This window comes from Penicillium macrosclerotiorum (assembly GCF_028827735.1).
Source record: "Penicillium macrosclerotiorum strain IBT 26536 chromosome Unknown utg000006l_segment0_segment0, whole genome shotgun sequence".
Classification (NCBI taxonomy): Eukaryota; Fungi; Ascomycota; class Eurotiomycetes; order Eurotiales; family Aspergillaceae; genus Penicillium; species Penicillium macrosclerotiorum.
The window spans coordinates 2,193,120-2,219,852 of NW_026643085.1; the positions used below are offsets into that span (position 1 = coordinate 2,193,120).

The window sequence follows — 26,733 nt, forward strand, 5'->3', positions numbered from 1 at the left end:
GCTTGCGTTTATCTAAGGGCTAATTGCCCCGTCCACGTCCATGACTTTACTGTACCTCTATTGCGTTGGCCTTCTTGCTTTTGTACCTATACCCATGCTTTTTGGCAATTGCTTTTCTTCGATTCTGTATATTTTCTTACCTTTTGCTGTATCAATATTTGGATTACCTGCAGTGCAGTTGAATAAAATACTTCGTTTCCTCCAAGACTTCTAAGATCATCGCCTCAAGTAACGAAGTATGCAATTGCACCTGCCTAGTTTACATCTTCCATAGCTCCCATGAGGATCTGGTAAGTCTCAAGATACTTAGACTTACAAACTTTCAATCTGAACTTTGAAAATTCAGAGTGTCGAAAGGGTCGCTTTTCTAAAGGCAAATGACATCTGCATTACAAGTATTCATTGGTCCAAACAGTAGGAAGAAAATAATGAAATATGGCTTTATTTACTGGACAAAACTTTTCGCAGGCTTACTGCTGCTCGGCTTGCTTGGTCAGCTGTTCAATGTTAACCTTGGGACCGAGTCCGTCATTGGCTTGGGCAGCAGGGCCACCGCTCAGCTGCTCGAGGGCGTGGAGGTCCTCGTTGGTCAGGGTGTTGGAGCGGATGGGACGGAAAGGAGCGGGAGAACCAGCAGTGGAGGTAAGGAACTAGATTAGAAGTCAGTTTTGCTGGGAATTCTCTTTTCGGTTCAAGTGGGGGGAATTGCAAACATACCGAGCTGGCGGCGCTAAGCAGGGCAATCAAACTGGCCTGGACCACATCTTGGGAAATACCGACACCCCACACTTGCTCCTTGCTGCCTGAAGCAGTGCACTGAATATAGGTGGCAGCCTTGACCTCCCGACCGAGACCAATAGAGTGCTCCTTGTAGTCAACGACATCGAGGTCGATACCGAGGGAAGAAAGGGCAGCTGCAAGGGAGGAGATAGCACCAGGGCCAACGCCGGTGATAGCATGTTGTTTGTTATCAATCTCAACGATACCGGTGAAGCGACGCTTAAGGTTCTTAGTGTTAAGTGCCTTGCCGGCTTCCGGCGGAGCAGGCGACTGTGAGCGGTCGGTGGTGATATTGTAGTCGATGAGGTTGAAGCGAGGGTTGGACTTGAGGTGATAAGCCTCCTCAAAGAGGTTCACAATCTCGGCAGGCCGCAGCTCTCGGTTACGAGCCTCGGTCTCCTTCTGCACAATTTTGCTGAATTCGACTTGAAGAGCACGGGGCAGGTCAAGCTCAAGGCTGCGGAGAATGATCCAAGCAGCACCGCCCTTGCCACTCTGGGAGTTGACACGAATAACGGCTTCGTATGTCCGTCCAATATCTTGAGGATCAATGGGCAGGTAGGGGATGATCCACTCGTCTGCATCGGTGGCGTTTTCGGCCTCACGGATGGCGAAGCCCTTCTTGACAGCATCTTGATGTGAGCTGTCGAATATGTAGTTAGTAACTCAGAACGAGAATGAAGATCTGGAATCTAGTTTGAAGTAGAGAAACATACCCTGAGAAGGCACTTGTGACAAGGGCACCTCCATATGGCCACCGCTCGTTAACGGGAATCTTGTTGCTCTCCTCCACAACCTTGATCACCGAGGGAATATCGGAAAAGTCGACGTTGGGTGAGACACCTTGCGTGTACAGGTTGAGAGCCAGGGTGACCAGATCAACATTTCCGGTACGTTCACCGTTACCGAAAAGAGTGCCCTCAACACGCTGGGCACCAGCCATTTGCGCCAACTCAGCAGCGGCAATAGCGCAGCCGCGGTCATTATGGGGATGAAGGGAAACAACAAACTTTTCACGCTCGGTCATGTTCGTGCAGAAATATTCAATTTGATCCGCATATACATTGGGAGTAGACATCTCGACGGTAGCGGGCAGATTGAAGATAATAGGGTTCTCGACGGTAGGCTCCCAAGCAGCCTTTACAGCCTCGCAGACCTCGATCGCAAAGTCCGGCTCGGTGTCTGAGAAAGTCTCCGGGGAGAACTCGAATTGCCATTCTGTGCCAGCCATGGCGGGGTCGTCTTTGGTAATGGAGCGAGCATACTTGGCGCATGCAACGGCCTTCTCGAGACTCTGTTTCCGGTCCATGTTAAAGACAATGCGGCGGAAACATGGGCTGGTAGCGAGGTAGATGTGGAGAATAGCCTTCTTAGCACCCTTCAGGGAATCGACGGTGCGACGAATGAGATCCTCACGGCAGGGAGAGAGGACTTGGAGCCAGACATCGTCAGGAGTAAGGCCAGGCTCTTCGACAAGGCGGCGGGTGAAATCGAAGTCGATTTGGGAGGCGGACGGGAAGGATACTTCGATTTCCTTGTAACCAATATCGACGAGCATCTTAAAGAAACGGTATTTTTGTTCGCCATCCATTGGGTCGGGGAGAGATTGGTTTCCATCACGGAGATCAGTAGCAAGCCACCGGGGGGCCTTCTCAATGGTCTTGTTGGGCCATGTCCGGTTGGGAAGGTTAAGCGGCTTAAAGGGCTTATATTTTGTAGATGGATCCTTGAGCCTGAAAATAGAGACCATGAACCTGTTAGTCTTGCCTCAATTCACTTGAATGAAGACGAGGACCGCTTCGAGAATTGAGATGGGAAGATGGCAAACACCTACATAGGCATTATGGCGGTTGGCGGGGTACCTAATTCCGCGGGGTATACGAGCTTTGATAAGGAAGTATCAAAAGAGGAGGGAAGAAGCAACGGAGCAGACGTGACACAGTCTGACCAGATGGAGGAGTGACTTGTTGTCACAACAATCGGGAATTTTTTTGCCTTTTAAAATTGACCTGTGAGTCCAATCAAGGGAATGCAATTTGCGAGTGACTCAAAGGCGCGATCGTCGATGACGCCGGAAAAACTGAAACTTCGGCCCCGACAGCGGAGGTATCACGTGATACGGTCTCTACATGGCCTGACTTGCTAGCCACTCGCATGATCGGCACCTCTACAATCAGGGAATTCGTTGGTTTTCCCAGATCCTCCCTCTAAAATCTCTCTTTTGGGATCTGATTGCATCCAGTGTGTTACATATAGCGGAAGGCCTTGATATGCACCTCGCTTGCTTGAATAGCTGCCCCCGATCATCGGAGCACTTTCTGCCTGAGGCGAGCCATCCTGGCCGTGAATAGCCGGGCAGATGGAGTCATTGTGGATTCGATGTGCCTGACCCTAGTCCAGAGGTGAAAGATTATACTAGTATTGCCTACGTGGGAAAAAATTCAATGAAAAGAATGAGACGCACACTCAGTGGATTCGTCGAGGATATAATGTATATTACAGATTCGCTGAAAGGGGCCCCCAAAAAAGAATCATCAAATCCCAATCACAGGAAACTCTTCTCAAACTGCACCAGCAATGGATGCACCTGGTCTAGTTTGAATTTGACTGCACGAGGATTTTTCAATACATCACTCCCCAATTGAGACTCGATCAGTGACTGGAACTCTCGGCCTTCCAAATCGGTCTTGCTTTGCATCTGCCCGGTAACATCAGCAGTGATGCCACCGTCGGCAAGGTCGCGCGATCCCAGGATAAAGATCATGTTGTACTTCATCTGCTTCGCCCGTTGAATCTTCTTGCCTAGGGTCTGTGCACTGGTATCCACATCGACCAGGAACGTCGAATCAACGGACGACAATGGTCGTGGAGGTCCGGCATTTGTGTCGTTCTGGAGGGTGCGGAACCCAGAGAAGAGTGCTGCGGCTTCATGCGCCTTGCGTACTACCGAATCATCCTGGTTGACTGTCAAAATGATGCACTGGCGTGGCGACAACCAGAAGGGCCAGTGCCCGCCATGGTGCTCAATCAGGAGAGCCAGGAATCGTTCAAGAGAACCGAAGATCGCGCGGTGGACCAGCACGGGAGTTGCAACCCCAGGCGTCTCAGGGCAATAGTCCTCTTCGCCCTCTGCAACTTGGTACTCCAGGCCGAACCGCTGGGGGAGATTCATATCGAGCTGGATCGTCGATAGCTGGTGGTACTTGCCTGCCTGGTCTTGGAGTTGGATATCAATCTTCGGCCCGTAGAATGCCCCATCGCCCTCATTCAGTGCCCATTCGCGGCCAGTGCTATTCAATGCCTGACGCAATTGGCTCTCTGCATTCTCCCACATCTCTAGTGTACCGATATAGTCCGTCTCCGGTCGAGTCGACAGCACCAGTCGGTACGGACCGAGTCCAAAGGTGGTCATCGCCATATCGACGAATCCCAACGCGGACGCGATCTCGGACTTGATCTGTTGCGGCCGGCAGAAAATATGACCATCGTCCTGGTGGAACCGACGCACGCGCGTGAGGCCCGTTAGTGAGCCAGACACTTCGTTCCGATGCAGTGGGCTGAAATCTGCATAGCGCACTGGCAGCTCGCGGTATGAGTGGTTCTGCGACTTGAAGAGCAGGCAATGGCCGGGACAGTTCATTGGCTTCAGGCCGTACGACTCGTCTTCGCCAACTTCTCCCTCAGTGTTGCCAGTCGCGCCGCGCCCCGTCACCTCATACATATCGTCCTTGTAGTTCTGCCAGTGGCCCGATACCTCCCACAGGGAGCGTTTGTAGATGGTCGGGGTGAGTACTTCGCGAAAGCCGTATTGCAGGTACTGGGTACGGAGGAAGGAGATGAGCTTGTTGATGACGTGCGTGCCATTTGGGAGGAAGAGCGGAGATCCGGGACTGTAGATGGAGGAGGTGAAGAGCTCCTGGGTGGTTCCCAGAGCTCGGTGGTCGGTGGGTGGGATCGGGGGAGCTTCAGCGCTGGGTCGACCATTGGCGGCGTCGGCGCACGAACAAGGGCGGTTTGCGGTGGTCGACAGCCATTGTGGCCTTATTAATGAGCATCGAATGGCTCTTCTGGCCCCCGGCCGAGGGTTAAGGAACGCTCGTGGCCGAAGAACTGCGCGCATGGTTGGTTTGCAGCGGAGGACCATTTTTTTGATCGCGATTTCCTGCGGATCCGCCGAGTACGGGACGAGAGAGCGGCCATCGCGCAAAATAAACTCACTCGAGCCACAGTTGATTTAGATGATGATGGGACTGGTTATTTGAGAGTGAATCTTCGTCCGGATTGAAAGGTGCTGTCAGATACAGATGTTAGGATCTTTCCAAAACCATCTCCTTCAGCGCGAGTTCCGTCTCACAGGCTTCTCTCGACCGTTGGCCGTTGCAGCGACTCTATTTACTGCCGATCCCCGCCTGGGCTTCCCCACCGCTTCTCATGCTCGAGAGTGAAAACCGCTTGAACGCGTCGCGATCTCCGTCCAGGTCGTGAGAAAGATTATCTCCAACGCAAAGCCACAATCCTGATTGACTCTGACTGTTCCTGACTGATCCTGACTGATCCCTCTCTACCTTATTGACCAGCCACAGCCGAAACGGTCCCGCGCTGTCGGGCCCGATATGCGAAGAGCATCATGTCCAAAGAGCAGTCCTTTGCGCCAAGTCCTTCGGTGCTGGGGGAATCCTGGGTCGTTGCATCGACCAGCTCAATCAAAGAACCAGGTTCTCCGCCACTAGAGAAAGACCCGGCGAGTCCAACTCCACTGCCAAAGCAACTAAGACAGAAAGAGCGTGCAAAAGCCACAACAAACAATACCAGAGCTCCAACTACGACCGAAGCCGCTCAGCTTTCAGAGTCACTCACATCCTCCACCTCATCATGGAGTTTTTCTGGCCCCGAACTCGTCATGCCGTCTATCTACGAGGTCCCTATCTCGGAAAAATCCTGGGTCGCGCCGCATCTGCGGCCCGCAGCCCAATCCGCGCATATGAGAAAGCGGCGCAAAACAACTCCACCGGAGGACAAAGTGCAGCAGCAGATTGAAAATACGGCAGTTATGAGTCTCGAAGCTGGCGCTCCAGCCCTTGGCAATCATGGAAGCTGGTATCAGAGTATCGCCGCAAAGCTCGCCGGCCTCTGTCACGGCCAGCAAGCCCTGCTCCGCATCACGATCAACAGCGTGCTCGTGATTCTCATTCTCCATCTCCTCGTCCTCCCCGAGATCATCTATCAAGCCCAAGAGCTCTTCTGCACGAGCCCAATTGTCAAGACCATCTACCCCCACAGCTGCGTGCGCCTCGAGCCCAGGTCCCTTCCCCGAAACCCCTTCAAATCCACCTCTATTTCTCCCCTCTCCCCAGAAGAGACCATTTTCTCAGCTCAGCAAAACCTCCAATTCATCTTTAACAGTACCCTCATCACCCTCATCCCGCTCTCTGACATCCTCAAAGACAGCGAGACCCTCCTCGCCAAGCTCCAGTCCCAACTCCAGATCACCCTCCCAGACGCCCACAACGCGCTCGACCTCGAGTTCCAGGGCAGCGACGCCGCCCTGCGCGCTGCAGTTTGGGAATTTGATTCGCTCCGCGCCGACCTACGGTCCGCCATCGACAGCCTCTTGGCGTCCCCTGCATCCGTCATCACTGCTAGCCCTTCATCCACCTCCATCGCCCGCGACACCCGGCTCGCGGCGCAGCTCCGCCGCCGCGCTGAGTACCTCGACCGGCTGCGTGCGCAGATCCGGTCCAAGGCCGAGTCACTGGGCGCACGCTTCGCCACGCTGGACGACCACCTGGAAGCAGTGGACGGGATCACGAAGCGTGAGGAATGGCGCGCGGCACTGCTGTACGGGGGCGAGCGCACCGTCGCGCCAGAGGGCAGCGGCCAAGCTGCGTGGCAAGCGATGCTGAGCTCACTATCGGGATATGCACCGTTCGGGGAGCGGTTCTTCGGCACCGGAAAGGTAGGGTCGTCGGATGAGCCTGAGCAGAGTCAGGTAGTTGACCGGGACGATGACCCCTGGCCGGTAAACACGATGGCACTGCTGAGACTGGCGGCGACATATCACCGTCCTGTGGCAGACGAGGTCGCCCAGCTAGCACACGGTCTGCGGGATATGCCGCCTGCTTGATTCAAGTCCGCATGGGGGAGAAGCGCATGGAGTTAATTGGGAATAAAGGGATTGAGCGAATGGGAGTTCTGGTATTCGGCGCTAGTGGCATGATTGCTGTCTAGGCCTCCAATTGAGTTTTGAGATCGGAGGTGTCTATTTTTTCTTGTTTTTTTTTTTTTTGTACTTCTTTGCGGTGATGCATTTTGTTTTCTACTGGGGATGTTGGGAATATGGAAAGTAATGAACATGACTCACGAGCTACGACAAGACAATGCCTTTGAACCAATTTTCAAATTCCCTCACGCACTCTACTACCTCACTGCTGTCCCCCTGTAATTCAGCATTGTCCTCAAGCCATGAAAACGCAAAACATGGGACGATATGGATAAGAGGCCGTTCTCGACACCGCAAAGAACAAGGCAACAACAACCCACCCAATCGGTCCCACTCCCCAAAAGCCCACACCCACCCGCGCAACCACGGGTCTCCAGCACCCGAAAACCGGGATAGTCGGGCGTAGCGCACCAATCGCAAAACAATTTGCTATATTCTCTCACCTGGACCCAATGGAACGGGTGGTGTGCCCCTAGCACACAACTCCACAAAAAGAGTGTAGTCGTGAGTGAGAAAACAAGACCGAACCTCCCCTCGGCCGAAGGAACCAGAGAGAGAAAGAGAGGCAACTCGGGACCGAACTATAAACCAAATCCCGTTTATACGCCTACACCTTCTGCGAGGGTCCCATGTGACAAGCAAATAGAACAAGTCCGGCGACAGGACAGTTCCACGGTCGAGGAGGGTCTAACCATGGAGATTTTAGACGCTATACAATGAACCTGCCAGCACTAAGCAGCTGTACAAGATTCGCAGTGGTATTCATAGGCTCGCGCCTAATGTGCCCGATATAGTCTGTTTTTTTTCGAAAAAGAAAAAAGAAAAAGGTAACCCATGTATATACTATATAGTTAGTCTCTGTCCCAATGCGCAAACCCCATCCGATACGTATGTCCCCTTCCACCCTGGAAGAACGAAAGTTCAAAGAAAAGAAAAAACAAGCACAAAGACAAAGACAAAGAAAAAGAAATTCTCGGCAAGACCAGCCGGACATGGGTCCCTTCCCCCCTCCCCGCGTTACACGGAGGTTTTTTGCTTTTCTGGGGAGGTCACCCCGGTCAAGTATGGGGATCTGGGCCGTCGATGCCCGGGGTGTAGGGGGTGGTTGTTGTTATGATTGCTTTTTTTGGTGTTTTGCTTGTGGCGGGCCCGGGGGGGGGGGGGGGGTTGCGTGGCACGGCACAGAGGGCTGCAGATACTGTGCAGATTGACTATACTCCTTACTTCCTAGTGCAGATGCATCTGCAAGAGTGTAAACAGAAAATGGAGAAAGAAGGCAATGAGGACCGAGAGGCTCTAAGGGAGTGACTTGGTCGAGCCAGGACATGTTGGGTAGGAGGGCATGGGGCAGGCTCCCCCCCCCCCCAGCTGTAGGGCGCCCTGCAGGATGTAGGGCCGACAAGCTGAAGTCCAGAGAGAATATAGGGAAAAGTAAGCAAGGAGGAAGTAGATGGATGAGGCTGCAGAAGAGATGAATACGCCAATCCCAAAATGAAAGGGGGAAAGAAATGATCCTAGAGGATGGTATATGGTATTGATTGATGATGGGTTGAGAATAGATACATTGGGGGAATGACCCGTGCAAAATAGACAAGTCTACCCAGAGAAAACCGATCTGGACCAAAAAATGTAGAGGGATGGAGCTGGAGAAAATACAAGGCATCCAAAGAAAAAAAATCAAGAAAAAGAAGGAGAAACACATCCCTCATGTCCAAAAAAAAAACCCGGTTCCAGCCCAGTGTGCTTCATCCGTGAGAGTTAACATAATTAAGTGGCGCGTTATATAAAAAGAAACATCAAATATGAGAGAAAAGGATAGGTGAAGCGGGTTTTTACAGCTGCATGAAGGCAGTGATCAGGCCCAGGATGGAAAGAGGGCCCATGTAGGAGGCAACCACGTTGGCGGCCGCGTTGAAGGTGGCCGAAGCACTGGCAGCAGTGCTCGAGGCAGTGCCAGAGGCCGAGCCCGAACCAGAGCCCGAACCAGAGCTGGAGCCAGTGCTGGAGCTGGAGCCGGAGCTGGAGCCAGCAGCGCCAGAGGAAGAGGCGGTGGCCGAGCCGGAGGTCAGGGTGGTGGACTTGCCAGTTGCGGAAGACTTGGTGGCGGTGGTCATGGTGGTAGCGGTGGTGGTGGAGCCCTCGGTGGTCTTGGAGCTGGAGGAAGAGGTGGAGCTGGTGGAGCTGGTGGTCTCGCTCACGGAAGAGCCGCCGTTCACCTTGATGCTGCCATAGGAGCCGGTCTTGTCGGAGTAGGTGTAGGAGCTGGCGGGGTTGTTGTTGGTGATCTCCACGGACTTCACATACATGGTGAAGGGAGCCTGGGAGTAATCGGTCTCACCGCCAGCCCACTCGATGGTGCCCTGGCCGTTGTCGGGGTCACCGCCAGCCCAGATACCGAGACGCACACGCATGGGGGTCTGGGGGAAGCGAGCACCACCCTGGGCATCGCTGTAAGCGAGAGTGCGGACAGCATTGCCATCAATAGACCAGATGATGCGGTCCTTGTTCCAGTCCACAGTGTAGGTGTGGAAGGTAGTCTGAGGGTTAGAGACCGCAGGCCAGGTATCACGGTCGTAGGTGGTGGTGTCCCCCTTGCCGAAGTAGTTAGTCTCAATGGTGGTGGTGTCACCGCCGAGAGCCTCCTGAAATGGGGGGGGGAATCTTGTTAGCCATGGTCAAGACAAATTAAACCCAGACCCGGAATTGGGTTCCGGGGAGGAGAAGACAATGCTGGCGATGAACGTACCCAATCGATCTCATCCAGATCATCGGACTCGAAGACAATGGAGCTGACCACACCAGTGCCGGGAGCGGCCTGCATGGTGACGGAGACGGTTCCGAAGAAGATGTAGAAGTCGGTCTCGATGGTGGGCGCATCACCCTTCTTGGCCAAAGTGAAGGCCGCCCCGTTGGAGCTGGTCGAGACGGAGCCAGCAGTGGTGGTCCACTTGTCCAGACCGGACGACTTGGTGAAATCAAAGGTCATCTTGGACTCGGTACTGCCGGCATCGGACGGGCAAGTCTTCTCGAGAGGGTTGCAGTCAGTGTAGGTCTGCGCCGAGACCAGAGGAGCCGCCACGGCCAGCGCCGCAGTGGCATACTTGAAGAGCGAGGGCATGATGGAGGTGTCTGGGGTATAGGGATTTCAGGCACGCTGCAAAAGGAGTAGTTTAGAAGAAAAGAGAGAAACGAGTGGAGGACTAGACGCCTAGTTAATAAAGCAGTGCCAAAAATGCACGAGCCAAAAGCAACAGCAGAGTAAACGAGTGGATCCGCGGTGGTTGGGGCAAGAAAGAAGCTGCTCCACGGTTGCGCGGGTGATGGATCGGTTTTTGTACCAGACGAGAGGTACCTCGCTCACGCACCTGGAGCGGGTACCATATCCTCCGTCCCCCGGCGATGAACTCTGTTCTAGTTCGAATCCAGCGAAAAGGAGGAGGCTGACAATGGCCCAGGGGATTACGGATTTGACCCTGGCCGCCCCTGCCATGCTCTCTTTAGTTGTCCCGCACAGGGTAGCCCCCGATCCGAGCGGTGATTGGGCCTCGGTGTGGCAATGCGGCGCCACCAGGGATCGCAGTGGATCCGCCGCATGAGCTGCTGGGGAAACCCTGAGTGGGTGAATGGTCTCCAAAAGGTGAGACAAATCCTGTGGCCTTCGCTAAACTTTGCATGCTGATACCTCCATACAGAGATCGGACAGAGAGGACAGTTGACTGCTCGCAGAACCCCTGTTGCCGGCTTCAACCCTCCGATCCTCCTAACGAGTCTGTCCGCTTCACATCCCCATGCTCGGGTAACAGGGACCCCCCCCCCCCCCCCCCCAAAGGGACTGTCGCAGGATCGGCCGATCATCCCGGCCGATCATGTTACAGCAGTGTCAGGATGGAGGGCAAGCAGGAAGGGTGTGACCAACAACCGCATCGGCGGCGGTTCCCGTCCCTCGAGTAATCTATTCTTGGCAGCGACAGGAAAATTCAATAGGTCTGCAGACTCGTCCACGGACTGCGCCGCTGCTAGCTTTCAACAGCGCCATGCAAAAGATCCCATTTGGGTCCTTGTCCTGTCGGCCCTACCGCTAATACTTCCCATGTGGGCCCCCACGGCCCATCGTTCCTCGGGCCTCCCATACTCTTCTGGTTACTCGTATGGTGACTCTTCTGGTGCCCACAGATTTGGAAGACCGTGTACGTTCTGTCATCAAAATCAGACAATATTATTCAGGCAGCGACTTCATGCAGGCCAGCTAGTGGCTCCGAACAAGGCCTCCAAAAATTGCCCTCCCCACCCTTCAATCCCAATAATAAGCGAGATACGAGACGCTCGTTGGCGCCCCACTCCCAATGCGTCCGCCCTTTCTCTCCTCGGTCTTATTTTTTAGTTATTTATTTTTTTTTAACCCTGAGTCAAATTACCCGATCCAGAGCCCATCGTGGAAATCATACACAATCAAGAATCTGGGGGCGGGAAATGGTAGGACCGCCCCATCTGTCACCGGTCCTACATGATGGATACCAAATGGATACACAATTGATTCTCCATGATAGAATCGATGTATCACGTATCGGGCACCATGACTGATCATCGACTCTATCGTTAGTTCTGCTTCACCAGTTCCAAAGGTGTGTTCCAGGCTAGAAAACCCCCCATGATGTAGTTCCGTTAGCTATGATGATGGTCGGCGGCTCCGAAGCCGACACCACTGGACGAGCGCTTCCCGGTGGTCCACTCACTCGGAGTTCCCTGGTTTTCCCTCCCAAAAGCTCCTAAGAATAACTCGATGGCCCAAGGGTGCTCAATAGAATTGATTCGAAGGACGAAAACCGAAAACCACTTGCGTCGAAGGGATTCTTTACTCTTCTCCCCCAACGTTTGTCTCGCTTTTCACACGGCCCTGCGGCTCCCCTGGTCCCATGGTCTCCTCGTGCCTGTCGTCCCTTCGTCCCTTCGTCTGCTGCGGTCAGTCTGATCCGAGGATGAGCAGGCCCGTGCGCCGATACGACTGTCCTTTGCACCCTCGCGCGGAGAAACATTCTGACACTAGCTCTCCTCCTATGAGAAGAACCAGTCTCACCACGCCCGCCCTTCCACCGTCCGACACACTGTCTGGGAGGATGAATATGCACCCTCATAGTCCTCGCTATAGCAACTACTAAGCACACTAATTATCACTCCTATAGTATTTTCAGTATTTTCAAACTTCTCTCATCTCCTTCTTCCCACCCCCCCCACCACCAGCCAACCCTAATATTATTATTTGCCTTTACTTCCCCAGCTCACCGCATCACCTGCACCATCTTCATTTTTATTTTTATTATTCTTGGTTTTCGTCCTTCTTCCATGTCTCAAGTTGCTGCGTGATGCCCTTTTGCCCCTCGCATTTCCCCTCCCCATCCAATCATACGCATGGCTTGGACCAGAATTATGCGGGTTCGCCATATTTTGGGTTGGTCCAACGCAGGTACCGCTTGGCTGCGATCGAAACGGTTCCCCAGGCTCGGGTTCTGCGTACCGAACCAGACTGGGAAATGAGCATTTACCTCACAAAACAGGAACGGGGCCCTGGTGATGTGCTCATTTCCCAGGGCCCCCCCCCCGTCGGGCAGCTGGATAGGGACAAGCAGCTGGGGGCCGTGCAAAGGCAGATGGCGCCTCTTGGACTCCACCCTGATATGATGATATGATTCATCGAGAGATGAGGATGAGACCCCTAATGTACGCCCGTAGACCCTTCCAAGACGCCCGCGAGTCCCCTGCCCCACGCGCCGAACACGTCTATTCTCCCTTTCTTCCTTGAGGAGGGCGCCTCGCTATTTACTTCCTTCGAAGGCGTTCGCCACGCCGGACGCCTCTAAGGGTCTCGTCAGGGTCTTGGCTGTGTTTGGGATAGGCTCTGAGGAGGAGTATTGATCCTGCTTCAATTTCGCTTTTGCTCGGGTCGCCTGGCGAGAGGGAAAAAAAAAATTGAAAAGAAAAAAGGAACTCGGCAAGCGGACAAGGTTTACGCTTTCGTTCAACTATTGACTTTATTGAATGTTCTGTTCCATTTTTTTTTTCCTTTCGGGACCAGCTAAGCGACCAGAGCCTCTCGACTAGCGGGTCGGCCCATTCGGTAGGGACAAGGCACGAAAGAAACTCTCCCGAATTAAGAATAGATCGGGCCAACCGCAAGTGTCTGACCTCACGGACTCACGGACTATCGAAAAAGAGGGGCCGAAAAGTAAATGTCACGATATCAAAGAACCACCTCTCCTCCCCCCACCAAGCATCTTCATCCCCAACAAACGTCCATCCACTGCTCTCTTTGGTTCTTTTTTCTTTCCCCTTTTCTCTGGTTGATCTGCTTGTAACCAGACAAACCATTCACATCTCATCAAAGAATATCCACGACCGCCGGCCCCGTCAACGCGATGTTGACCTTCTTCGTAACGCTCCCCCGTGCCGCATCATATTCCACCCCCCGACGCATGGCCCGACCCGGGTGGTGCTGCTGCTGCCCCAGCACCGTCACAGACTGAATGACCACATTCGGGTGGAAGCCGAAATGTCCCCGGATCGTCAACGTGCCATGCTCATACACGAACGTCGCCAGCAACGAGCTGCTCGGCTCCAGCGCCTCGCCATCGTCCAGATACAGCTCGCCCGTCGCGTACCCGCTCAGGTTGGGCGCAATCAGGATCTCGAAGCCGCGGCGGCGCAGCTCTGTCGTGGTCATGGCGCTGCTGGCGCGCAGAGGTAGTACGCTGCCGCCGCGGATGTGCAGCGGGATGTCGGTCAGGCCGACGTCGGGGATGGTGATGGTGGCGCCGCGGCCGCGCACGACCGCGCCGGTGTGCCACTCATAGAAGATGTCGTTGGGGAAGTATGCGGACACGGTGGTCTGGCCCTCATCCGGGACGGGCGAGACGAGGAGCGCGTCGCCGTAGAAGAATTGCAGCTCGTTGGCGAAGGTGTTGGGGTCCTGCGGGTAGACGTAGAATAAGGGCTGCAGGAATGGCTCGCCTGTCTGGGTCTGGCGGTAGAAAGCCGTGTAGAGGTAGTCGAGCAGGCGGTAGCGGATGTCGATGATCTTGCGGGCAGCTTCGGCGACGGTAGGCCAGCGGTAGAATTCTTGCGGGATGGAGTCGATTCCGTTGTGGTTGCGGTAGAAAGGATTGAAGGCGCCGAGGGTGGCCCAGCGGGCACAGAGCTCTTCGGTGGTATTGCCGCCAAAGCCGCAGACGTCGGAGCCGACCATTGGGATCTGGAAGATTGAGGCGAATGCGAGCATCTGAGAAATTGAGATGCGGTATTTGTCCCATTGGCTGAGGTTGTCTCCGAGCCTAGTTGCGTGGTTAGTGGGATGGGAGGTTTCTTGGTCGTATGTCTTGATGCCTTGTCAATCATATGGAACTAGAAGAAACACTTACCAATGACCGACATGGGCACCGGCACCGGCGAATGTGCTACGGGTGATGACCAGAGGTCGGACGTTGGGTCGACGCTGGAGCATGGCCTCGCGCGAGGCGGAGCTCATCACTATATTGACTGGTGTAAGCGTGACCTACACACAAACAGATTTGAAAGGAGAGTGTAGACTGAGGGGCCCTGGGAAAATTGGAAAGAAAAGGCATAACTAACTCGTGCCATAAAGGTTGTGAGTATCATACTCAGCATAGCCCGTGCCGGCATGAATAAGATCCGTATCAATGGTCTTGTTACTGAGCGACCCCGCCGCATTGGCAATCTGATACGGCGGTGCGATAAGGTCTCGCCCTGGTAGACCAGCCTTCTTGCCCTTAGTATCGCGGCGCACTTTTCCAGCCGAGTCAGAGCGCTTCGTCGATGACAACTTGGAGGGTTGGAAATCAGCCGGGAAGCCGGGCAGAGAGCGTGGCGGCGAGCGCACAGCTGGAGGATCCGGAGGCAAGTCGTTTTCCTCTGAGTAGGCGGCAGGATCACTGCATGGCCAAGGACAGAAATTGGCAGCTTCGTTCATGTCAATCCAGAGGCCATCGATGTCAACGCCATCTCGGCGAGAGAAGAAGCGGCTAAATTCGCCATTCCAGTAGTCTTGGGTGTCAGGATTGAACCAGTCCGGGTACACAGTCACGCCGGGCCAGACAGCCCCTAATTTCTTTGGTTAGATATGGAGAATTGTATGTGGAAAGCTATCGCAGGAACGGTTTGGCATACCCTCATACAAAGTCTCGTCGTCACGATAGAGAAAGACTCCATCGTCGTTGCCTCGGTTGAAGGCCCCGTTATCTATATAACGTGATACACTGGTCAGGGAATCCTCTCGAAGAACTTTTGAAAGTTGGGGAAGAAACGAGTAAGTAGCAAGTCTTACGTACCGCTTTTGCTGACTGCGGGATCCACCATGACAATGTAGTGTTGGTTGTGTTTGTGTAGATAGGTGACTAGCTCCCGCATCTTATCAAGTGGGAATCGCTGGGGATCCAGGGTAAACACTCGGCGGCCATCCATATAATCGATATCGGTCCACATAGTCTCCAGGGGGATGCGGGCCTGGCTGTAATTATAGACGGCCTCGGCCACATCATAGACATCGCGATATCCATAACGACAGTTATGGTACTAAACTCAGTATTAGGTCAATCGACATTTCGCATGTAGATAATGTGGAGAGGGGGAGAGCGGGGGGCAGTGTGGGGGGAGGAGACATACGCCAAAGGCCCAGTAACTCTGCATAGCAGGCAAGCCCACAATTTCTGAATACTGTTTGCTGACCTCCTTAGGAGTGGGACCAGCCATGAAATAGAAATCCAAGACTCCACCAATAGTATTGTACTCCAGGAACTGCCGGCCATCATCGGTCTTATCGATCTTGATGTCCATGCCATTTGAGTTCAAGAAGAAGACACCATGTGTGCCGGCGTCACCGCGGTGGTCCACATAAACTGGGTGGTTACCGTACAGGTTCGTGTTTTCCGGCACGCCATACGCATCGCGGCTCCACAGAGTACGGGTGTAGTTTGAAATTGGCAGACGCAGCGAGTCGGTGTGTTCGCCGAGACCATACAGGTAGGGATCATTTGGCAGCCACGTACGCAAGTTCAGGTACTGAGACTGGAAGATCAGGTTAGTTTCAGAGGTGTCGAACAGCACTTCTTCATCGCGCAGCACGCGAAAAGAAAAGGGCTCAGGCTGGTAGTCGAAGCGGAGAGTCGAATCGCCCTTGTTGTGATGACCATGGGCATTGGGACGCGGGAGCACGGACTCGGGGACTTGGTAGACCTCCTCGTCGGCATCATATATGATGATATGGAGCCGATCATCTGGCATGGGTCAAAGTAAGCTTCCGAACTAGATGTCGTGGTGGGCTCTGGGGACTGGGTAATTGGGTGATTCGGTGTGAGAGAGCTCATGCAAGGGTGATACTTACCAGTCTGGTATTCGACGAGCAGCTTGAGGTTATCCAGGTCAGTCCCGTATGAATTGCAGGGATCGCCTGCAAGAACCAGATCTGCGGTCAGGGACTGGCCATGCTCCTTGATATTCAAAGCCTTATAGCCAGGACAATCTTCCAGGCTCGAGCGGGGGCTCAAAGCTGCGGCTCCCGCTAGGGGTGCCAGGAAGAGCAGCACTCCCCACATGTTTGCAATCCAGCTGAGACCGCCGTTGAGTGCACAGTGGTGGGAAGAATGAGGGGATGGACGTATGATTTGAAACAGGACCAGTTGGGGTTTTTATGTTTGCTTCTTTTGGTTCTGTTCTGGTGAAGGGTCGGGTTGGAATTGGGTATGACAGAACGTGCCAGGGAAGAAGAAAATAATGTCCGACGTGCGAAGTGAGGGGGTATTAAGAGGAAGCAAGAGGTGATGAGTAGGAACGGTGATACCAATAGATTGCCAGGTGAGAGAAACTGGGCACCATCTGAGCCAACCGAGCCATTTAAACCGGGGTTCTCCATGTTGAATTGCCTCTATAAGCTGGTTTGAGGTCATGGTTCCACAACTGGCGATACGGGTTGGAACTGAGGGGAGAATGTGCGGAGACGCGGGCAATTATCGGACAGCATGTCTTGGCCGATCGGCAGGGTCTACTGGGAGCGTATACAATGCTTCCTTGGCTGTAAACTAGCCGACTAGTCCGTCTTGGGTCCGTCTTAGAGCCGACTTGTGTCCGAGGAAATGAGAGAGGATATGGTAATACAAGGAAGCGAGCAAATTAACTACACATGGTGTTTGCCGGCAGTGCCTAGGCGGTATTAAACCAGGAGGTCCCTGCATCTGTAGTGAAATCCCCGATATTGTGGCGTATTTAGTGCACTTGAGGCGGTTTAGGTTTTCTGGGGTCGACTATGCTCACCAATGATAACGCTAGTTTGTTTTTTTAAAAGATCAGTATCGAAAGAAGTATCTCTCTGGGGTTGGTTGGTTGTCTGTGTAAATTTGCTTGCGTAGTGTGGCCTGGTATGACTAATATATATATATTGTTCATGGCGTTGGGGTAACTACTAAAGGAATTGATAATTAAGAATGGCTGGACGAGGAACACACATCTCTGGAGCAATGATCATTTCTCATGCTACTCTATATCCATTATTCTCTTGAACTTACTTCCAGAGATCAAGGAAAAATAAAGCAGCAAAAAGGAAAAAGAAATAACAAGAAAGACACTGTTTATCTCGCTATGCAGCCAACTTAAACTACAGCAAAAATAAGATTTGGCGCTGCCCGGAATCGAACCGGGACCAACTCGGCCACAACGAGTCATCTTAACCATTGGACCACAGCACCTGAATTGTTAGAAAACCCTGCTTTATTATGCATTGTGATCTTTTTGACCCTTGCATTGGAATACTACGATGGCTAAACAGGCTCCGCCCCGTCCGCCTCTGGTATATGAACAAGCATTCCTACCCGTAAAGAGACATCATGTATACCCCGAACTCCCCAGGCTACCTTGATATCTCTGACCATGATGATCAAGCTGAGAGAAGGCCCGCACAGGTGAATTTTGACTCACTAGGTCCTCTGCATATTGGTCTATAAGAGACCTCACTGTAGTTGTGTCTTGAAGTATGATCAACCGGATCCAACATGAGCCTCCATACAGATAACTGCAAAACCAGCTGCACCATTTTTCACTCTCATACTATTTCTAGGCCCCACAGCCAAAGCGCTAGGTGAAGAAATGGGTGTGTTTATATAGCCCTCTGTACATTACGTACCCACTCGACAGGCTCTCTCGATGTTTTCTCATGTACGATAGAATTAACTCGTGGTATTTCCCTGGATGTATAAAACTGTAGTTCTTCTTTCTCGTGAATAAGTCTCCCTATATCGGTAGCCTTGTCTTTCCACTAATTTAAGGAAACGCATGATTATTCATATTGACATGTGAGATACACTTAAGACCATAGCCTCACGCCTGGCGCCTAACCTACCCCTCTTTACTCTTTATCTCGCCAGAAAAGCCTAACCGAACACTAAGTTTTCTACTTAAGTTGTTCTCGCGCCTATCTACGGGAGTATAGGCTTTCGTGCCGTGTCTTATTAGATGAATAGTCTGTTCTCGGCACCGAGCGCTTTAGAAGCGAGACTTGATCCAGGAAAGGGAAATAGCCTAATGAGGAAATTAGGATTCCGAGCCTTAAAATGACCTCTGAAACGCATAGAGGTGAGGGGCGTTACTCAGAGCCTTGCGAGATATAAATCTTTATTCGTCTTGTCCTTGCAGGTAGAGCAGAGGTACTTTTATCAGACTTGAATATGTGACTCTGTACCATAGATTCAAAGGCTTTATAGTTCTCTGATGGTGGGAATGGCCTATAATGCCCACCTTTTTAAATGAAATATAGATATTGGGAAGTTGGAAGGCGTGATAGACGTAAGATAGGCACATAATCCCAGTTCATAGTTTCCAAGAGGCACTGATGTAAATAGTCTATTTGCTAAGTCTGCCAAGCACATGTTGGCCTTCCCGGGGGGAGATGACGCTGGGGGATGAACATAGCGATGCTGACAAGAGCCAAGCCTAATACCTTAAGACGTTTCTTCCATAGTCTGGGCAAAACGCTGTCCAATTTGACCGCATATAGCCCAAATTCGACTGCGATTGACCAGTGTATCGAAACTCAAATCAGCGCCCAATTTGCTTCTCGATACAATGTCTTTATACACTTGTGGCCAGTCAATATCCGCCTCTATTCTCGAGAGCTCTTGAAATGGGAAATCCCAAAGCCATGGCATATCTTTTGTAAGTCTCTCTTTCCAGAAACCGTTCCCCATCTCAAACCGAGCCACAGCGGGACTTGATATCCTGAAGCTGATGAATGATTCCATGTCCAGGAATACCGAGATAATCATAATAAGCTCTTCAGGTAGTCTGGAAAAAGGATCTCTGTCGGGACTGCGAGCCTCAGAGTGAAAATTGCGTAGATCATCATCTTCATTCCTTGACTTTCGGACCGGGGGATTTTCATAGTATCTTTGCAAGTTCGAGCACGGGTCAAGTGGACTTATCGCCCATGCTTTTGTGTGTACCGTCGGATTCCAAAATTTCCCCTGTTGCTGGGAGATAGCGCCATAGTTCAAGTTAGGTAAGCGGGTTGTCCAACCTCTGTGATTGTGCCCGTCCGAGAACGACCTTAGTGTTTGGAATAAGATTTCGGCATATTTAGCGTCTGAGTCCAAATCCTTTGATTGATCACAAAGAAACTGAGACAAAAGCTCATAACACGCGGTATGAATTGGGAATTTAATTGTGCACCAGTGCTTATCATAGCTATACCAGGAAAATGTCATTAAAGTCTCTAGGCTTGGCTGGATTAAGCTCACACTCGTTCACGTTTCATTTGTGATTCATCTTTTCCCAGCGGGTCTCTGAGGTTGAACCAAAAGCCATCTATAAGTTCAGCATACGGAGCAGTGTAAAAACTACACATGTAGGGCGGTAAGTGTTAATGATGTTTGTTTTTAGGGGGCTTTCACGGGAGGCCTTCGTCAAACTTACTCTTTTCCGACGCGAGGGTATAATCTAGCATTGAACAAGACACGCGCATTACTTAGCCACTCCATTTCATGCCGACGAGGGCAAATATTGTTATCTATACCCTCATTGATACTTCTATCGAAGCGGGGGATAGAAAAGCTGGCTCCGCAAACTGCGCAATAGACATCAAACATATACTCACTTCGCACACTTCGGAACGACGGGGACATTGAGCTGAGGTAAACAAAGGACGGGAGATATGAAGTTTCGCAAAGGCGAAAGGCTATCAAGCCTATTTCTATAAAGCTGAAAAAGATGTGAGTCACACAATCCTAAGCGCTAGAGCGGAATATAATCCCGGGGGCCAAGATGGTATTAGTGCGCCCAGCATCAAGTTATATATGGCTCGCGCCTGGATTATCAGGCAGTATTACCCGCCGTCAGAGGGCACTACAATGTATCAGGGATGACCTGTCAACAGTCCATCGCCGGGGGTCTTAAAAGTAGTAACATGGACCTTTTGACCTATAAAATCCGAATTAAGGTAAGGAGAACGTTCGCTTACAGTATTTCGTCAATCCATCCACGGCCAAGAAGATCGCTCATGGCGTCATGAACAGCGAACACTCTAACACACCCATTTCTTAAACTAAAGTCTTGGTGGTGGGGCCCAGAAAGAGTGAGCGAGTGGAAATTGGTGAAGCTGGTTTTGCACTTCTCTGGAGTTTATCTTCATTTCTACATGAAACATAAGCGAACAGAAAAGGAAATTCATTTCATGGCTCTATGGTGCCTCCCTGGAAAGGCATCTCTAGACATCATTCGTGTCATGTATTAAGTTCATCAGCCGCACAACCGTTCGCCTGATTCTCCAACCACCATGCTCAGCAGGTGCAGTAATTGTAAACTCCGCGCCGTTCATCTCCCCCGGTCGTCTTTCGTATTCTCTCAAACAACCCTCCTAAATCTTCTGACCTGCCGAAGCAGCCTTGACATCCTCCTCCGAGCTCATGATCTGCACCTTGATAGCCCCGGTCTTTGGGTTGGCTGCCGTCTCAAATGCCTTCAGAGCATCCTCCAGCGCAAAGCGATGAGTGACCAGTTTGCGCAGGTCAATAACACCGTTCTGCACTAGACGAATGGCCCGCGGCCAGGTGTTGCAGTACCGGTACTGGTACTGCAGGTCAATTTCCTGAGTGCTGAGACGCATGAAGGGAATGTTCATTTCGTTCTTGCCAACGCCAATGACAAACACCTTGCCACCAAACTTCATACTCCAGATCGCTGAGTTGACGCTGCTCTCCACACCAGTGCACTCCAGGCACAGCTTGGGGCGCAGCGCATCTGGGCCAGACCCCCGGCCATCATTCATAGTGTTGATGATGCCCGCCGCAGACTCCTCTGCTGATAGGCCGATCTGCACCTTGTAGGTGCGGACCTCTGGGACCAGGGACTTGGCGAAGGCCAAACGGCCCTCATCAATATCAGTGATCACGATGGGACAGGCGCCGGCAGCCCGTGCGCTGAGTAGCGAGATCAAGCCAATGGGACCAGCACCGGTGATGAGCAGAGGGTCACCAAGACGCAGCCCGCTGCGCTCGACGGCAGCTAGAGTCACGCTGAGTGGCTCCAGCAGGGCTCCATCCTCATAGCTCATGTCGCCGATCTTGTGGCACCAGATGGCAGGGTGGTTGACGTATCGGCGCAGCAGACCATCGACGGGAGGGGTAGACAGGAAGGCGACGCGCTCGCAACCGTTATAGCGGCCGGTCAGACAGGGCTCACAGGCATTGCAGATAATGTTGGGCTCAATGGCGACACGGTCGCCGGGCTTCAGGGAGGTGACATCCGAGGCAACGGCCACAATCTGACCGGCAGATTCGTGACCCAGGACATGGTCGCCAGTGACAATCATAGGGCCAATGCAGCCCGCATGCCAGAAGTGCACATCCGATCTATGATGAGAAAGTAGATTGTGGTTAATTTACTGCCTCATTCCTGGGATTTATGCTGCTCTTCGTTCTCCCTCGGTTTCGGATGGTTGAACTGAACTTGACTTACCCGCAAATGCCTGTGCTACGCACCTCAATGGTGACTTCGCCGGGCTTCAGGCCCTTCCCGCTCTGCACATCCTCGACTTTCGGAGTGGTTTCGGCGATCCACAGATCATGGTTGGGGTTGGTGTAGACACCGATATTGGTCTTGGTGACAGTTGTCGCGGAAGACATGGTTGAGCGAGAGATATGAAACCAGAGGGAGAGTCGGTGAAGGGCAGGGTCGAGGGGAATTGCAAGAGATTGAAAGGAAAGGGAAGATCTCAGACTAGATCGCGTCTGGCGCGTACGGATTTAAATAGAAGAATTCTGCCGGAGCAGGTGATCAGAAGGGCCGCATCGAAACACCTCATCGGTGCAGGTTTTCTCCATCGCGGACCTCTTCCTCCGTCACACCAGCCTACGATTCCGCTGCTCTCTCCACCTCCGCGAAAAAAAAGTGGAGATGGAGGGGGCAGACTCCAATTCGATTTTAACCGCGCGGGGCTCACCTGCCTGATGCTCCCCCCACTAGGAAGCCCGAACCCGCTGGACTCTGGGGCACTTGGTCGCCCACCCACAGCCCACGTTGCTCAAATAATCGACTTCTGGCCCGGCGACCGGGCCGAGTCCGACAGTCGGCTATCGGGTAAATTCAGGATAGCAGCACAGGACGGGTGCACTGTGGCCCCATTGAATCCATCGAGGCTCGGTCATGCGGTGATTATGGCCACCTACATTTGCATTCCCGACGACGCACCGGAAGCTTTCATATCACCAGTCCAGGAGAATTCAAGATGCACCTATACGATCGCCTATTCCCCCTCCCTCGTCAATAGACTCCTTCAGGCGCTCCCCTCTAATGGGCTAGGATCCGGACCAAGCAGCTTCTGGAATCCTTCTAGTTGGCCCCCGGAAGTGGCAATTCTCCGGTGGCGAGTCCCGGTTGATGGATTTTTTGGCGTTCCTGAGCCGTCGTTGCAGTTGGCCCAGTTGGCTTCATTGGGTGACCTGGCACGGTGGATGCTACCCCACTGGCTGCAAACACGCCAAACAGATAGGCAGTGCAGGCCGAACAAGCATATGTAGGGAGGACCGGCTTTGTTTGATATTGCTGATCTATCTGTATATTGATAACGATGGCGGGATTCGATGGCCTGAAACAGATTCTCCTCCTACCCTAGTCAAGAGAGATACGGGATATCCTGAAAGGGAAGGGGGGGAGGGGGATGCGCGAAATGGATTTTCTCCGAGGATGTCCGCCAGGTGATACCGTGTAATACATGCCAATAAAAGTGGCTGGGTACTGGACGTCATACTCCTGAGTTATCGTGATGCTTATTTAGACATAGATAAATGGACAGACGAGGGTAGAAATGCCCAAGCCAGATTATGGACCCAGATCATATCACATATCACATTTGACCGGCTGCCAGTGTTCATAATTGACCTCATTTTAATCTGGCAAGTATGATATTGATAAATATCATATGAGGACCTGCGAAACTGACGCCGAAAATGACCGCTTTTGAAGTCAGAAACGACTTTTTCCACCATAACTTTGAACGGCGAGCCGGGCTTCGCCGTCCAGTAGCCTTAAATAGCTACCTCGAACGCCAGACCGAAGAATCTACTAGGTATCATAGTCGTGAAGTGCTACTACCGAAAATGAGAGTAAAAACACTTAGAATTAATCAGTATAGGTAGGGAATAATTTGTAACCATAAAATTAATATTTAGTGAAATGGCTACGCCGACTACTTTCCTCCCTAGAGAAATAATCGATCGTTATAGACTTTTTTTTACTAGAATTCCAGAATGATTATCAGAAAAGATCATCTAGCCTTATTGTAAAGGGAAACACCTGGCCATGTGACCTGGAAGGGTGTGCTAAAAAGACTACTATATCGACGCTGAGCGCGTCGATGTGGCTGAGTCCAATTAGTAGCACACAATATCTGCAACGTACCCTGTTAGCCTCTCGCAGTAACAGGGTCAAGGTCAACAGCACGGTGATAATATGTCAGTCAATCGTCGGTTCTCCTTCAAAATTATCGAAGCTTTTCGATGCTTTATAGTCAACTAACTAGCCCAAGACAACATGGTAATTACATAAGCAAACACCAACAATTTGAACTTGAACATCTTGATCTATTTCATATAAGGGCACTTTTCTTGACAGCCAGGCATGATTCATCCGTCACAAGAAAGAAATGGGGCTTGAAAGCCTCCCGACCGAGCTCCTACAGGCCATATTGGTGCTGTTAGATCAACAAACGCTTCTCCTAGAGCAGCGGGTCTCTCAGCACTGGTTGCACTATATTCAACAGTCACCTGCCATCCAGCAAGCTTGATACTATCAGCCTATACCACTAAGCAATTTAAATAACTGAAAAATCTCTCCTAGTTGCCAAGTTCCCATACTGATTTCCCTCCGATGATCTCGGGTCCTATAAAATGACATTCGAGGCTATGAGTATGGAAGACATTCTTGACAGGAACGATGCATTTCTAAGACCGTGTGCTAGTTGGCGGCGAATGCTTGTACAACAGCCCCTGGCAATTTCTCTAGCTTGGGTGGATCGTGAAATTTCGAGCACCTTTTACTCTTACCTGCGTCGGTGGCAAATTCCTGTAGGGGCATACAATGGCCTCCGCATGGGAATGCTCTATGACTTGCTTATTCAATTTTCAAAAAGGTGGGTCGATATTTCTACTTTAGAGTCCGCCGGGGCTTCTATAGGACATTCAGCGATTCTGTCATCAATGCTGTTTCTTCCGAGCCAAATCTCCATGAATTCTACGAGCACAGATATGCAGGATCTTTGAAGGCAGCGATGAACGCGGCCGCTATTGCTCTTGATACTTGCACTGCGGACAAGATTTCATACAAATTTCAGTCAAACTGTGCTAATGACAAGTGGTCAAGAGATTTGATGTAAGAACTTCAGTTTCCCACGGGAGATTCAATGCTTCGGGGTTTATGGGAGAAACTCGAGCTAAAAGAAACAAACAGATGGTCAATGGACTTGCCTGTCAGCGATGGCCCAGTTCAGTTGCCGGATGAAATGGACGAGGACATCTGAAGATCTCTAAAAGTGAGAGGGTTGACAGTTAAGATACATTCTGCTAAAAGTGTTGTCACTAGTAATTATGGGTTCCAACATTCTCTGTACTTTTCATTTACCAAATTGATATCTATTCATTCAATGTAAGCTCACTAAGATTAAAGAACACAACTACATTCCAGCGTCAGACAGCGAAGTCACAGCCTACCATGCTATATTTATTTGAAAACTCATGTCATTGATCAATACTCTAGAGTGGTCCGAGCGCGGATGGTCGCAAATAGCGCCATTGTATAGCCAGACGCAGGTACATTTGAAAACGGTACACTGCGTTCCACATGGACGACTTTTTAATGACTTTGCGCCTTTAAAAGACAAAAATTTTCTCAATTGCGAAAAAATAAAGATAAAAGTAGTAGTAATCCTCGTTCAATGGCCTATGTTTACTCAAAATATAGGACCTTGACTGATCGCTCACGTGACCACTCTTCCCTGAAGTTCCCGAGTCTTCAATCCGCAGATTCTGGTTCTGTCGTTGCGCCAGACTAAAAACCGCCATTGGATCCGTCCTTCCACCAGCGACTGCCCAGGGTGATCTGTGCTTGGTCCTTTCATATTCCACTCCTTCCTCACCATCCTCGCACTCCCCAAGATGCCCGCTGCCACTCGTGCCGTCCTGCGGCAATCGCAGTTCCTGACCCGGAGAACCGTCGTCAGACATTCCTCTTCCACCTCGGAGGCCGCCTCCAAGGCTGGCCAGACTGCCTCAAATGCTGCTTCTAAGGCTCAGGAGGGTCTGTCAAAGGCCACTGCTGCCGCTGGCCCGGCTCTCTCCAACGCCGCTTCCGCCCTGCGTAAGGTCGGCGGCCCCGTCGGCAAGGTCGTTTCGTTCGTCGACTGTAAGAGATAAACCCGTTCAGCCCTCCCTTCCCTTCATGAGATTACCTACCCTGGATTGAGATACTTGGGATCGGCGGAGATGAGGAGACTGGGAGTTTCCAATCACCCCGATGAAAGTTGCTCGTCGTGTTTGCCGCGGCCTCCCTGTTGACAAACCAACCCTTTGACTCTATTCTTCCCGTACGACATGACTGACTTTGATATCTACTCTAGCCATGATCCCCCCCACCGTCTACTACTCCAAGGTTGGCCTTGAGCTTGGCAAGCTGGTGTTCCGTGGCCAGGGCATGGCCCCTCCGTAAGTCACTGTCAAGGATATTTCCTCTCCACGGGCTCATTCTAACTGTAACTTTTTCTTTCAGCTCCATGGCTACCTTCCAGTCCTACTTCCAGCCCCTGATCAACGTCGCCCGCAACCCTGCCGCCATCAAGAACCTCTCCGCCCCCTCTCCCCAGGGTTTCCTCGGCCGTGTCCGTAACGCCAACGCTAAGGAGATCGCTCTGGTCGGTGTTACCGTCGCTGAGGTCATCGGTTTCTTCACCGTCGGTGAGATGGTTGGTCGCATGAACATTGTTGGCTACCGGGGCGAGGCTGCACACCACTAAACTTGGAAACTCGTCCTTTCTTTCCCCATAAACGCTCCTATTTCCTATGTTCCCTTCTTTCCTCTGCGTGTTGTACTCTGTATGATAGACGATGGAATATAAACTGTTGTCTGAAATAGAATTGATTCCATTTCAAATCATTTGACCCTGCTTCAAGAGCGCCATGACATTTTGCATGCTTTCG

The 26,733-nt window shown here is 51.8% G+C and overlaps 8 protein-coding genes across 8 annotated transcripts; 3 read left to right on the plus strand and 5 right to left on the minus strand.

Annotated features, from left to right (window-relative positions):
- Window positions 1–470: 470 nt before the first annotated feature.
- N7462_006067 (2-isopropylmalate synthase) lies at window positions 471–2,622 on the minus strand (the record flags this gene model as incomplete). The annotated part of the gene is made up of 4 exons (XM_057077785.1): window positions 471–650; window positions 718–1,423; window positions 1,497–2,513; window positions 2,615–2,622. The coding sequence occupies 4 exons, from the start codon at window positions 2,620–2,622 to the stop codon at window positions 471–473; spliced, it is 1,911 nt and encodes a 636-aa protein (XP_056933365.1).
- Window positions 2,623–3,325: 703 nt separating this feature from the next.
- On the minus strand, window positions 3,326–4,900 carry N7462_006068 (threonine--tRNA ligase MST1; the record flags this gene model as incomplete). Its single annotated transcript, XM_057077786.1, has 1 exon — window positions 3,326–4,900. One exon carries the CDS (start codon window positions 4,898–4,900, stop codon window positions 3,326–3,328), a length of 1,575 nt encoding a protein of 524 aa, XP_056933366.1.
- A 507-nt stretch (window positions 4,901–5,407) lies between these two features.
- On the plus strand, window positions 5,408–6,904 carry N7462_006069 (uncharacterized protein; the record flags this gene model as incomplete). Its single annotated transcript, XM_057077787.1, has 1 exon — window positions 5,408–6,904. The coding sequence occupies one exon, from the start codon at window positions 5,408–5,410 to the stop codon at window positions 6,902–6,904; it is 1,497 nt and encodes a 498-aa protein (XP_056933367.1).
- A 1,928-nt stretch (window positions 6,905–8,832) lies between these two features.
- On the minus strand, window positions 8,833–10,118 carry N7462_006070 (glycoside hydrolase family 16 protein; the record flags this gene model as incomplete). Its single annotated transcript, XM_057077788.1, has 2 exons — window positions 8,833–9,642; window positions 9,747–10,118. 2 exons carry the CDS (start codon window positions 10,116–10,118, stop codon window positions 8,833–8,835), a joined length of 1,182 nt encoding a protein of 393 aa, XP_056933368.1.
- Window positions 10,119–13,373: 3,255 nt separating this feature from the next.
- On the minus strand, window positions 13,374–16,599 carry agdC (putative alpha-glucosidase; the record flags this gene model as incomplete). The annotated part of the gene is made up of 7 exons (XM_057077789.1): window positions 13,374–14,322; window positions 14,410–14,518; window positions 14,621–15,109; window positions 15,176–15,247; window positions 15,337–15,580; window positions 15,671–16,281; window positions 16,389–16,599. 7 exons carry the CDS (start codon window positions 16,597–16,599, stop codon window positions 13,374–13,376), a joined length of 2,685 nt encoding a protein of 894 aa, XP_056933369.1.
- A 4,304-nt stretch (window positions 16,600–20,903) lies between these two features.
- Window positions 20,904–22,170, minus strand: N7462_006072 (NAD(P)-dependent alcohol dehydrogenase; the record flags this gene model as incomplete). Its single annotated transcript, XM_057077790.1, has 2 exons — window positions 20,904–21,897; window positions 22,004–22,170. 2 exons carry the CDS (start codon window positions 22,168–22,170, stop codon window positions 20,904–20,906), a joined length of 1,161 nt encoding a protein of 386 aa, XP_056933370.1.
- Window positions 22,171–24,432: 2,262 nt separating this feature from the next.
- On the plus strand, window positions 24,433–25,061 carry N7462_006073 (uncharacterized protein; the record flags this gene model as incomplete). Its single annotated transcript, XM_057077791.1, has 3 exons — window positions 24,433–24,674; window positions 24,698–24,913; window positions 24,992–25,061. The coding sequence occupies 3 exons, from the start codon at window positions 24,433–24,435 to the stop codon at window positions 25,059–25,061; spliced, it is 528 nt and encodes a 175-aa protein (XP_056933371.1).
- A 634-nt stretch (window positions 25,062–25,695) lies between these two features.
- Window positions 25,696–26,549, plus strand: N7462_006074 (F1F0 ATP synthase subunit g; the record flags this gene model as incomplete). The annotated part of the gene is made up of 3 exons (XM_057077792.1): window positions 25,696–25,942; window positions 26,157–26,241; window positions 26,306–26,549. The coding sequence occupies 3 exons, from the start codon at window positions 25,696–25,698 to the stop codon at window positions 26,547–26,549; spliced, it is 576 nt and encodes a 191-aa protein (XP_056933372.1).
- Window positions 26,550–26,733: the final 184 nt, after the last annotated feature.